The 14,035-nt window shown below is 33.5% G+C and overlaps 1 protein-coding gene across 1 annotated transcript in view; it reads right to left on the bottom strand.

The window, feature by feature from the left end:
• LOC149080249 (uncharacterized) overlaps nt 1-13,661 on the bottom strand; it is a 60,090-nt gene extending 46,429 nt beyond the window's left edge. The window contains exons 1-4 of the mRNA XM_089238622.1: nt 13,317-13,661; nt 8,563-8,666; nt 2,776-2,966; nt 2,313-2,646 (exon numbers count right to left, since the gene is read on the bottom strand). Of these exons, the coding sequence (XP_089094748.1) occupies nt 2,313-2,646; nt 2,776-2,966; nt 8,563-8,666; nt 13,317-13,357 (670 nt within the window). The 5' untranslated portion in view covers nt 13,358-13,661. The remainder of the gene's footprint in view (nt 1-2,312; nt 2,647-2,775; nt 2,967-8,562; nt 8,667-13,316) is intronic.
• Between the last annotated feature and the right edge of the window lie 374 nt (nt 13,662-14,035).

The raw sequence follows: 14,035 nt of genomic DNA, 5'->3' as shown, positions 1-14,035 counted from the left end.
TTGACGTCAAATAAAATGACATTCAAAGAAAACTCGAATTTCAAAAAAGGGCTAATTACTAAACGAAATGAAATCCCATCGAAAAGTTTTCATGTAAAAATTGTGGCCTATTTTCCAGATTAGTAAGTCTAGTGGTCTTATTAGCACACTTCTTATGACTGCGATTTTCAGCTGTAACCGTAAAAGTTGAGGAAAATATATGTTGCCCCCCCCCCTGCCTAAAACAATAATGAATTTACATTTAAAACAACGTTTTTAAAACAAATAATAAAAGAATTTAAATGACCCAATACGTTTCGGCACTCCTGAGTGTTATTTTCAAAGGTATCATTATACGTCCGTTCAACTGACGTTTCGTTGTTGTAGATTGACAGTACATCATATAATAGTACCTTTTTAAATAACACCCAGAATTGCCGAAACGCTGCGGGTCATTTAAATTCCTTTATTATTTAAGAAACGTTGTTTTTTTTCAATTGTAAATTTATTAACGTTAAAAAAGTTTTATCCTTTCCTTTACAGGGTTTTATCCTTTTACGTGTATGCCTCTAGGGGCGGGACACAAGACACATTTATGAATTATCCTTTCTTCTAGGCGCGATATTGCAACACTGTCGCCACTCTCATCTCGTTTTTGTTTCTCCTCCCCGTCTATTTTACTTTTTTTTACCAACCTGAATTAGACAAAGAGAAGGGGGGGGGACGAAAGAATATCGAACACCCCAACTTTTAATTTGGTTTTCAAAAATGCGACAAAGGATTCGGCACTCGAGAAAACTCTGCGGCTGAAGAACGAGTTTTGAATTCCTGTCAGAAGAGATTGGACTGAGATCTCGGTCTCCCGCGATGTGTTGAGTGTGCGACACTTTGAGATTCACACAAATCACTCCTACATCTTCAGTTAAAGAATATTTTGTGACGTGACAGTTACGCAGCACAGAAATGTGTGTCGGTTTGACGATTATATTTCAATATTCCTGTTTATTAATGAAGTATCGAATAATATTTATGTGGTAACTGAACGTGAATGTATTTATAGCGTAGACTGAATTTTAAATAACGTTGTAAGGTGTAATAACTTCCATGCGTTATTTTAATTTGCTCAACAATTTTTTTTTTAACTGACGATGTAGGATTTAAGACAACCATAAATATTTTTATGGGCATTGAATAATATTTTATCATTAAACATATAGTTTTTAGTTTTTATAATTGGGGAGTTAATTACTGTATTTTATAAATATATGACATCCATATTTGTTATGGCCATCTTTTTCTCAGCCACCTCGTTGGGCCTGTTGTGGCCTTGTATTTGTATTTGTAAATTAAAGTGTCACCATTAGAAAGAGCGGTATAGATGGCCATACATCGGATATCACAACTTTTTCACATCTACAGACACTTACTTGTCGTGTCAGATGCGGCAACCATTCTTTAACATAAAAATGTCTGTCTACACCTCAGCAGCCCCGATATGATAGATAGGAATACGTTCAATGGTTTTATGTTAAAGAATGTGTGCCCGTGTCTGATACGACACGGTGAGTGTCTAGATGAGAATTCACCCTTAGAGTGAAGAATCTCGAGACTCGTCTATATTTTTTACATGAAATGTTTTTAATGGGATAAATTTTTCACTTCTGATTTTTAGATGTTGCATTTAATAGAGAATTAGTGACCAAAAAAGATGTTAGATTAGTGAAATATTTTTTGTTAACTTAGAACGCCAAGTAATATATGACCAAATCGTTTACAACGAAAATCATATTACTTGAAGACTCCAAGTTTTGTGTCCTTTCTAAGTTTGTCATGTTGGTCCGAAGTATGGGTAATTAAGACAATTACATATGACCCAGAAACATGGAGCGTGAAGAACGAGGTGTTAAAGATTCAAACACATTATGTTCGGTGATGCCTGCATGACTGAGCGAGTCTTTGTATTATTTTCTTTCGAAAAGTCATCAAGCCCTTTTTTTCTGTTTATGAATTGTTCATCCTCAGAAAAGAAATCATATTTAAGCCTTTCTACGTCATCATTTTCCCATGTAGTTAACAAGAGCATATACATTATGTTTGAACGATGTTGCCCATCCGAGTTCTCTCTCTCTCTCTCTCTCTCAAAGCATAGTATTTTAATATAGTATATTCATGCACTTTCAACTTTTTCTGGGATTCATTCAAAACTGAAACTTTTCTTCTCGTAAAATCTTCGAGAAATCATCGTTATAAGTTTTAGCCATCGAATGAATATGTGTACAATTTACGATAAAATGTTATCATAAAATACAAGTGTGCATTTAAAACAAACTTACTGAATAAAGACACGATACTAGAGTTAAGGTTTGTGGATACAGTTGATAGTTCTTCAGAAAGTGTTGTTTTCATCTTAGTGGTGGTTGTGAAAACTGTGGCTCCTTTGGTTGTAGTCGATGGATATGGCGTTGTAACTTTTGGCCTTGATGTTATGGAATTGGTAATTGGCTTTCTTGTTGACTTATAAGTGAACCTTTTAATGGGTGGTGTAGATGATTTTGGTAAATCTGTACTGGTAGATATTGCTGTCGTCGTTCTTGGAACTGGTGTTGTTGCGTCCGGTAAGGGAGTTGTGAGAACAGCTTCTGTTGTTGCAATAGTCGTCGATGGCACCTATAGAAAATTTTACGGAGAAAATATGGGAACATTTAGCTGAATGAGCAATTTCTTCCGAATGAATTTAATTTAGCGCCGTAGATGAGTAAATTTTATCAATTACATATTGGAAATTCCATGCCTTACCGAAGCTCCCGGGCAACAAATTCCAACCATAAATATGTTTCTAAAGCAAACAGATCGACGAAGTCTGACTCCATCGAACAAAAGGTACAGACAGCGACCAATATCTCCACATTCTCCTGGTAGCCCGTCTGGGGTGCGACAATGATTTATTGAAGATAATGATGGTATTCCTATGTCACTGAATATACCCACTGAAAGAAAAAAGTTCTAAATTTTGCTAGTATCTTGTATTAGATTAATTACTTTTTTTAGCTACATAACACAAAAGACACGTATGAGAGATAGTTATTTGGTCAGTAGAGTTTTCAAATTCGTAGAAAAGGTATACTTACGCAAAAATATGTGAATAAATTAAAAATTACAAATATTTTTCAATTCGTACGTCCACATTTAGAGTTCCAAAAATTTTAAAAACTTACCCTCGTTGATAACAAAATTACGGTAAAAATTAAAAAATGCACATGACAAGGTTATAAGATCACCTTAGTTCTCTCGCGATTTTCTCTCCCGAGTGGTATGCAAATAACTTTCTTATTGTGAGATGCTTTATATTTATGTCTCACACAGTTTTAATATTTTCTGCATTTAATTATTTTTAAATGCTCGCATGTATATGAAATTTTTGTTATACCCTTCTTGCAGCCATACAAACATATCAGGTTATATAATTTCAATTTTGATTAATGTTCTATAATGTGTTTTTCTTTAAAAATGAGGTGGTTTTATATTTATGTCGCATACCGTATGTGAGGCCATGTTAAAATTTCTTACTGAATGCACCAAATCTTAAAATATACAGGGTGGGTGAAAAGTCCATGACAAATTTTAAAAATTAATTAAAAATTTAGATTTACCTAGTTCACATAAGAAATGTGGTTTGTGCTAAAACATCATGACGTCGAGTTTTATATATATATATAAATACAAAAATGTTTGCAAATTTTACACAGAGATGTAATTGTATCACATTACTATAGACAGAACACAAAATATGACGCAATCCGTGCATAATTAATGTTTTTTTTACACGATTTGCGTTACATAAAACTTATTTTGACCCCTTTTTTTTGCGGAGCCTACTGTAAGAAATGAGGTTCATTTAGACATGATTCAGATTTTTGCCATTCCATAAGATTTCCCGATTGCAACCAAACATCTTCCGGCAGAAAGAAGGCGTTCCTCCACATTGTGAGAAAAAATTTACAAGATTCACTCAATCAGGAATTGCCTCGCCAATGGATTGGACGAGATGGACCCCTGTTATGGTCACCTTGGTCGAGTTTTCGTGATGCAATACTATCCGTGAGTGAAATTTTGAACTATTTTTTTAATTTATGAAAAAAAAACTTTACGCCCCGTGATCACACGGTATTTAGTGCAAACCGCAATGCAGGGTGATTCTAAATTCATGGGACAACCTTTAAGGGGTGATATAAGACACCTAAAAAAGCAATTTTGGTCATAGAATGTGTGGTGGAATTGCAATAGCAAAGGCATTTGAGATGCTTTTATAGAATGCACAATAGCACTTTCACCAGCAGCAAGTTATTATTATTTCCCAATGTATTCACTGCGATATGTGCTATCAACCATCCAAGGGTTGAGGTGGTTGTAATGTGGTAAGACTCCTCGTAGTTTACCGTGGGTAAAGCGAAATTCACCACAAAATATTATACCGTTTGTCACTGTTTGGCGCTGCATAACCTTGATGGTCCTTGCGCCAATAAAAACGAAAATCATTATATCGGATGGAGAATGTAGGGTCGAATATAATGAAATTGGCCCATTTTTGCAGGAAAACTCTAAATTACTCAAACACTACGTTTCTGCTATAATGGATTAGATACGGCTAGCCCATTACATGTCACCCGTCTCTCGCGATCTCTTTTTTCTCTCGATTTCTTATTATTGGCCCATTTCTTGGCATTGTATATGCGATTCCCATTGAAACCTTTGGGGGCCTCATCGCCCATCTAGTGTCATTAATGCGTCACCAATATGTTTTATTACAGAGTCTACACCTCAACTCTTCATTTTCGACCGCATATTCCATGATGAAAATTTTATTTAGGCGTGTTCTATCACCCTTTAGTTTGTCAAAAAAATTCAAAATCACCCTATATTTTATGTCACTTGTCATTGATATGTCATTTTACATCTACTCATCGGGATGCCTACTCACACACTCGGCTTACCGGCTGCGAGTATTCGATACCTCTCTGTTCAATAATTTCCGTTTTTATCAACTTATTTAATTTTGGAATTAGAGAAAATCGTCATTTTTTATTTAAAAAAATTAATTGCAGTACTTAACACTTTGGGTATTTTATTGTCTCAGAGTCTACATATCTTAAGTCACTTTCCCACAATTTCCATGTCTATTGAAATATTTATCGTAGCGTAAGACTAGTTTTAAAATAACCAAGTGGTAATGTGCAACCGTTAGGATTTTCAACTTTTCACTTTTTCTGCGGTTAAAAAACTCTTGTGGAGAGGAACAGTTTCGGGAGCTAGAAAATGTGATCTTTATAGTCTCTCGGTACCAGGATCGGCTGTGGGATAATATCAGTCAAGATATTTCATAGTAAGGGACTTAATATTGTTGTGAAGGAACAATACTCTGGCAGACAGCAAAGCACGTCATTTATTTTGAATTGCTCTGCGAAGTCCATTCAAATACTCACAATATGCAGCAATGTTTATTGAGTCAGTTGTGACATAAATACCACTTGCCAGAATACTTAAAAAGGCAACTTTCAAGCAAGCGTTTTTAAAGAGGAAGAAGTGAAAGAACGCTTCATGGATGATCATCCTATCATACAAAAATCTGTTACATGCAGCGACAAATGTTTCAATAAAAACATAAATTGTGAAAAAGTATCTGAAAATGTGTAGAATATGAGAAAAAAAACCTGAAATATTAAGTGTATTTAATTTTTTTATTATGACACGGTTCTTATTTTTTTTTTTTTTTGAAAAGTTTAAAACGTGATAAAATAGTAATAATGTGAGGAAACAAATTCATCAAGAGATCCCGTGGATCTGTACTGATGAACACGAAGTATCAATGTGTGAATAATTACAATGCGATTTCAAGGACAGAATAAACAAATAAAGAAAAAGAAAAAAAAGAGATTGATAAAATACATCGAAATTAATTCTACATCTGTGAACAAGTATACAATCAGAATACAGTACGGCATTTCAAATATACAGTATACTTTCATATACATTATGAATGAAGAATATGAAATGCTAGAATGATGCGAGAAAAAATTGTTTAGCGACTTCGACAATTGGAGACAAACAGCAGGAAGTGTATACTTAGAGACTGATAAAATTGGATTTAGCACTGACTGATAGAGCTGTTTTTTTCGGGGTTTTTTTCAAAAATGATCGTTGAGAAAGATCGTTCAGCTATTGAGAAAAGATAATTTCTTAAACGTTTTTGCAGTAACGGTATGGAAGGGGAAAAAAATGGTATCATGTGGTTGTTTGTTATAAAATTTTGGAATAAGGTATGTAAAATGGTTTTTCTTCACTGTTTTATGTATTAAGAGAATATTTAGATTGTTACTGTAATTCATTTGATGTCCTTGATAAATTAAGGGGATGACTGAGTTGTTTTTTAGTAAGTAGGAGAATCGATTTATAAAAGTTTAAATACCGCAAAGGGAGTATGTTAAGTTGCCGGTAGAGATCGAATGACGGAGTTGAGTAATTTCCTGTTAGTGATCGAATTATTTGCTTTTGGGTCTGGATGATGGGTCGCAACGTACTGATGTAGTTACTGTCCCAAATAATTAGTCCAAAGAATAGATAAGAATGAAAAGGAAATAGTAATACGACAACAAAAAATAGGTATTTAGATAATGTTTCAGATAATAAAATTTATAAACTATAAAACAAAGTTTTGATTGGATATGTTTCACATGAGACTAATCCATCATTTAAAATTTATATCTATAAGAATACCTAAGTATTTAATGGAGCTCACTTGTTCTAATGGGGTACAGGTACATGAGAGATCATTAAGACAGTTTTTTTAATGAAAAATGATATTACAATTAATATCCAAATTAGTGAGGTTTTTGAGAAACCTCTTATGAAAAAACCTCTTGAGAGAAACCTCTTATATTATGATGTCTTGAGAAACAACATATCTTGTTTTTAGAATATTTGTTTCGAGATCATTTGAACGAAACCAATTTCGGACTTTGATTAAATCGTTGTTAATAATATGATTCAAAGATTGATGATCGTTCCCAGAATAAATAAGTACAGTGTCATCCGCAAACGTGATTATTTTGGCATTCAGTTTAAGGTTACAGAAATCATTAATATAAATAGTAAAAAGTAACGGTCCCAAAGTAGTTCCTTGTGTAATTCCTCTGTGCATGTTCATCGGACTACTAATATGTTTACCACACTTAATAGATTGAGATCTGTTATTAAAATAGAATTCAAATAATTTATGAGCAGGTTCCTCTAATTCCATATGTGTGCAATTCGGCAAGCAATATGCTGGGATTGATGCTGTCAAAACATTTTCGTATATCAAGAAAAGTTGATATACTTTGTTTTGAGGCTCTCTCTCTCTCTATATTATATATATATATATATATATATATATATATATACTATTATCAACTACAAATTTACTAAATTCAATTAGTGCAGTTTCAGTGCTTTTGTTTGGAAGGAAACGAGATTGATTTTCTGAGAAAAAATTATTAACATTTAAAACGAGTATACTGTACATCTTATGATAGATTCCAAGATTTTTGATGCCGTACTGAGAACTGAAACTGGTCTGTAGTTGCCGAGATCATTCTTATCACCGATTTTATAAATGGGGTAACGATTGCCTTTTGGAGTAAATCTGCGAAAACACCACTTTGGAAACAATTATTAACTAGTTCAGAGAACATCTGAATGACATTGTCAAGAAAACGCTTCCAAACTTTTGAGTTCATTGCATCGACGGAAGATATGGATTTTTGAATTTGTTTAGAATTTTCTTTATTTCAATAATATTAGTTGGAGAAAGAAAAATTGAATTTTGAAAACTATGTATGTATTGTTTATGGTCATCTATAGAAACTACAGTATTTCTTCCAATACCATTGAAATACGAGTTAAATTGATTGGCAAGAATCAGAGGTTCAACATTTTCTGGAGGTATATTCTCTTTGTTCTCAGTGCCTAGTATTGTATTAACAAATTTTCAACGCTCAGTATTGTTACGACATTCAGAGAACTCAAAAGAGTAGTACTGTTTTTTAGATTGCTTTATTTCAGACTTGATTCTTGATTTTATATTTCTATAAGCAGTTTCTATAGAAATGTCATATGGATATTTTCTTGTTTTTATGTAAAGTTGTTGTTTTAAATTAATCTTAATTAAATTGCAAATTTCGCCAGTAACCGATGATTTATCGACCTTCTTCCTTGAAACAATGTTTCTGTCTCTGGAATGATTTTGGACAATAACGTCCATGGTTGATAAAAAGTTATCGAAATCAATTTCAGGATAAGTGTGATGGAACCGAAATTCATAATTTTGGAGAAAATTCTACATATCAGTGTACCGAATAATTTTCATTTTTCTGTGTGTAGTTTGACTCATTTTATGTAATATTGGAGCGGCAAAATGAAGTTTAGATGCAATCGGAAAATGGTCAGTTATGTGTCTTATTTTAAAAACATCCCTCGTATTTCTTATGTTTTCAAAAATTTATGATGTATACGGAATTCATAAAAAATAAATAAATCTGAAAGACTTACACTGCCTTCCTTCAGGTTTCGCTTTTGGGAATTCAAGTTGCGCCGCTGAAGCTATAGTAATAGATGTGCACCAAAGAACAATGCAGTTCAGACGAAAAGAAGAGCTGAAATGAAATCAAGTGATGCATCATCAAAAATTTCGATGTACAGGGTCACATATATGCAATATGTGTATATATATATATATGCAATATGTGTATATATATATGCAATATGTGTATATATATATGCAATATGTGTATATATATATGCAATATGTGTATATATATATGCAATATGTGTATATATATATGCAATATGTGTATATATATATGCAATATGTGTATATATATATGCAATATGTGTATATATATATGCAATATGTGTATATATATATATGCAATATGTGTATATATATATATATGCAATATGTGTATATATATATATATATATTGCATATATGTCTTGAACAAGTGAAACACCATTAGCATTACAGCGTATGCCCAGTGCCATTATTCGTTGGATAAGAAGGTGTATAACGCACGAGCATTAGTTACTTATCTGCACATCATGCCTACGTTGCAAAACAAAGCTTTACTGTAAAACTGTTCTACTAGAAACAACAAAACTCTGTTGTAGTTGTAAAAGAATTACGCTGTATGAAGCAGATAGGAAGAGGTCCAATGTCTCTGCGTGCCCTATGAAAGATGATTGAGAAATTTGAAAGAACTGGACAGCTTGGCATTCTTTCGAGTAGAGGGTGACGGGGAATCCATTCTGCTTGCATTGAAGATGTGGCTACCGTGGTCGTGGAAGCCAGCAGTCAATCAATATATGATAGTGTGAGTGTCAGATATTTCTAGTGCTGTACATTGGCGTACGCAAAGGGGAGGGGGTTGGGGTTCTAACCTTTCCCCCCCCCGAGCCAAGATTATAGTGTTATTTTACAGGAAAAATCATAAACCCCCCCCCCCCCTAGAAGGAAAAATTCTGAAAACCGCCTTCCTCGAGAAAATTCTACGTACGCCTATGGTGCTGTAGATATGCCATATTCCCCTGTACGAACCATCATGCAGCAGATTTTGCATTTTTATCTTTACTAAAAACTTTGCAATTCAGTTCCTTGCTCGATTGATAGTTTTAGTCCCTTGGCCACAAAGCGTATTAAGAAGTCTTTAATACGCTTTGCTTGGCCATGGAACATTCTGTGGACTTACGAAGCCCTCTTTTGCCTCAATGGCCAATTGAACACCCAGAATTGTCAAATTTGAGCAGTGGAAAACCCTGACACTATCCAGCAACAACCCTTGAATCCTGAAAAAATTACAGTATGTTGTGGTTTTACTTTCACTTTTATCATTGGGCCGTATTTTTTTTTTTTTTTTTTGAAGAAATAACAGCAAATGGAATCAAAAACCTGTTCTGTCATAGGACAATGGCGCCATGATATGCTGAGAGATCTTGTAGTCCCTCAACTTCAACAGCGTGGATGCCTTCAGAACATAATTTTTATGCGTGATGGCGCATCTCCTCACATTGCTGGGCCTGTAAAGCGATTGCTAAAAAGCATTTCACAGATGCACGGGTGATCAACTACCGCGTGTCCTCCTCGTTCACCGGATAACACTCTGTACGACTTGTGGTTATGAGGTTTCCTGAAGGACGCCGTCCACCGTAGAAGACCTGCATCTGCATCTGTTTCAGATCTCAAGGACATATTCAATATTCATATGTGTGCTCCAGCGCCACATATCGATTGGTTTTTGTGCTAATATTTTTTAAATAAATAACAAGGACATCATTTGAATAATCTGTTGTACAAATTTTGTCTCATTCGAAGTAGTAGAACACACTCCAGACCTCTCTAAGGAGGGAAACTTATTTCTCGCTGACCCTTTGATCCTTCATAATTAATTTATTTTCAAATTACATATTTAAGCTAAAAAAGTTCGAGAAGTCATTAGATTCGAGAGTTTTGAAGCCGAAATATATTGCTGAAAAAGATCATTTATTGCGTTATTTCTTTTTGCGTGCAATAAAATGCACTTATCACTTCCAGCAACTTGGATCTCAAAATCTTGGTGTGGTGGTTTGTATATGGTTTTAAATTTTGTGACTGTTTTCATAAACGTTATTGGTTTTGATTAAAGCTCATGCAAATAAGTTTTGGGACCACGTAGCTGTCAAAAGGTTTCCACTCCAACCTTGGGTTCTATGGTCTAATTTAGAACAAGATCTTTTCGATTTCTATGAATAAACTTTGACTGATACTTCGCGCAAGTCAATTCCTCTTGTATTAAACACGATAATGGAAGAGTCACAAAAACTTGATATTGATTACTTCATTTTGGACTTTTGGTCATTTTGGGTTTTAATTCGTGTGAAAAGATAAGCAATAGAAACCTTGCCGGTGATTACAAGTTATGTGTAGGTGCGTTAAAAAACAAATTTTTGAAATACTAATACTATATACAGTATTATAAAGTCAATGGAACTGCTTGTTTAGCTGACAAACAACGCCGGATATCAATTTGAACAACTTCCTATAAAAATATAGATATAAATTAAGAAACTAACTCTTGTGATTTGCTGGTCGTAGACATAAATAAATAAATAGCCGCAATCGCGTTAGCGTCCACAAAACAGAGGTTTCTATTTTTGTTTAACCGTGATCACCGACCTTATTCGTGGGGAAACACAGTGTTCTACATATCTTGGACGATTGCATTTGGTTTTTCAAGAAGCCACAAAAACTGCTTGCTCAGGCGTGAAAGCATACGAGTGTGTTTACTGAGGGAAATCCCGGATACGACTAAGAAACGTCAACATATGTAAAATATTTAGAACGCAAGATATTCTTTTTTTTTATATCTCTATGCATTCAACGAGTCAACGAACTGTCGACTCAATAGATACTTTCACTATTTGCCAAAACCTGCTGATCGTGTGATTTCTTTTCAAGATGAAAATCTCCAGAAATAAAATGTCTAATTCCAAAAGTTTTTACAAGCAAAAAAAAAAATTTACAAAAATTTTACAAAATTTTTTTATGAGTGAACTTTAAAACCATTTAAAGTTTCGAAAGAATGCCCTATCCAATCATGGGATATACTGTATGATCCTTCTTAAGAAAATTTTAATTACAAGCTTTTGTTTTTGTGCTTGCTCTTTTTAGTTTTTCAATAGCAATTGAACTAAACTGAGACCAGAATAATGATAGTCAGTATGTTGATGTACCAAAAAGAGATTAATTTTCGTAATTTTGAGTTTTCTGAAATTAATATATGTTCGTTTATGTAGTAAGGGTGCACTTACCACTCCCCTATACCACATTCTTAAAGCGATTAGATTTTATTTATATGTCAATCCGGTTTAATTTTAATTTTTTTCAGAATGAGCACAATTATTCCAGAACGAAAATATGAATAAATATATAACATATGTGCTCTTTAGAATAAGAATAACAATTTCCTTTTTCAAAAGCTAATACTTTTTTCCGTACTATATATCGAAACCTTTCACTAGAAATTTAAGAGAAACTTTCAAATTTGGTTGAATTTTTAATTTTTCAATTGCAAATTATGTGTAATACTCATTTAAAGGCCATACGTGTGTCGCCCAAACACAGTTCAGGCAACTAAAAGGTGCAATATTTGTGGTAAGATGATTATTTTTGTGACGAGAAAAAGCAGTGTTTCTTTTCTAAGGTCAAAGTTCACATTTATCGTTTTTATGATATAATACACAAAATTAAACAAGGAAAAAATAATTTTTATCATTTTATACATTTTTCTGAAATGTATGTCATAGTAAATGGATTGTGAACTACACTTATTCAAATAAACTTCGGAAAACTTCCAAAAACCTATTCACAAGTTGCGAATTCCCAATTCATTCACTAAAACTCTCGTTTGTGCAAAGTTTGATGAATCTATCATCAAATTTTTATAAAACATTAAAAAACATTAAAAAACTATGAGAGTAAAATATTCTTCTGATTGATTGAAAAAAAAGTGATTGACTAATATGTGAGAATGTATTTATTGCTGTATATGTTGCAAAATATTGTTTTTTAGCGACTCGTTCATCATTGTTATAAGTCTGCAATCACCTTATAAACGCACTATTCACTTACTTGTATTTCATCCGAGTGTTTCAAGCTATATTCATCAAAATGGGTTTTTTTTCTTGTTCATATTATCGCAAAAAAATCCTAAAACTCCGAAACTCGGTTGCTTTGAGCGTAAATGTTATTTTTTAATACACTGACTAAAACATTCTCCTTTCCGATGTTTCAATATAAAATTGGTTCCCCACATTTCTATTCTTGCAGTTATAAAGCTTCGGGCTTGCGAGTTCATAACTATTGGGAATAAAATAGTTCTGAATATATTCTGAACTTCCCAATATTTTTTAAAATATTGAAAATAAATTTCATATAATAAAATAATTTTCACTGTTTAAACGAATGAATATTTTTAGAATCATTATGCAGGTCAAATTATAAAAATTAAAGTGATTTGATTGCAGATATTTGTGATTGTTGAGAAAATAATTTAAAAATTTATTTTCATATTTTTAAACTATTCTATAATTTTCCGTTCGTGCTACATTTAAGCACATGGTCTGCTGTAAAGAACATTTTGGAAGAAAACATATTCCACAGTCAATGAAGATGTACACAGTATATATATATACACACCTGGATCCCTAGAGATTTTCCTGAAAATCTGACCACTAAATAGATTTTTTTTAAACTACCAATGAGGACCTACCTGTATAGCGTTTTTCCAGGTATATAATCCAACCAGTACATCAATTTACATACCTCATCATCTAAAAATCTTTTTTTATCTTTGTATAGTCGATCAAGAATACCGAGCGAAAGTCATCAAAAAGAAATCAATTAGCCGGTTATTAACGCATGCAGGTCCCTGTCGCTGTTGGCCAGTCCATACCGCCAGAGGAGAAGTTCACTTCTCTAATCAAAAGTCAACGTCGCTCTCGGATAAAACAGAAAAGAAAAGCAATCATTTAGGTGGGGGTGCTGCAGACCTTGTAACGGGAACACATCCGTATGCAACTCGAACAGCCAACACATGCTACTAACCGATACAGCTCGGCGTAGGTTTTTTGACACGCTTCTCGAACTAGGTCGTATCAAGTACGTCAGTCGTTAAGGTGTCTCTTTCTATTCAAAGACGAATAAAAAAACCCAATTCTAGGCCTCTCTCTTTTCTCTCTGTGACACACTAATTGTTTTGTTTCCCTTTCTGGGGATTCCCTCATCTCCAGGGGTTTCAGCCCTTTCTGCTTTTTGCATCATCACACCATAACAACTTAATCTTTTCCTCCTCGAATTTTTTTGTTAAAATTCATCGACCAACACATCAATCAGTAGCTCACCCCCAGCATGCCATAAATACTCTATATAGATCATTTGTTGGATGTAAGGAATCCTTAATCCTAAGGGAAAAAGTTACTCGCTGGTTTG

The sequence above is a fragment of the Pholcus phalangioides genome, unplaced genomic scaffold (assembly GCF_987345545.1).
Source record: "Pholcus phalangioides strain wild (caught in Gottingen) unplaced genomic scaffold, Ppha-v1.0 ptg000011l_1, whole genome shotgun sequence".
Classification (NCBI taxonomy): Eukaryota; Metazoa; Arthropoda; class Arachnida; order Araneae; family Pholcidae; genus Pholcus; species Pholcus phalangioides.
This window is presented reverse-complemented; position numbering and strand designations above follow the sequence as displayed.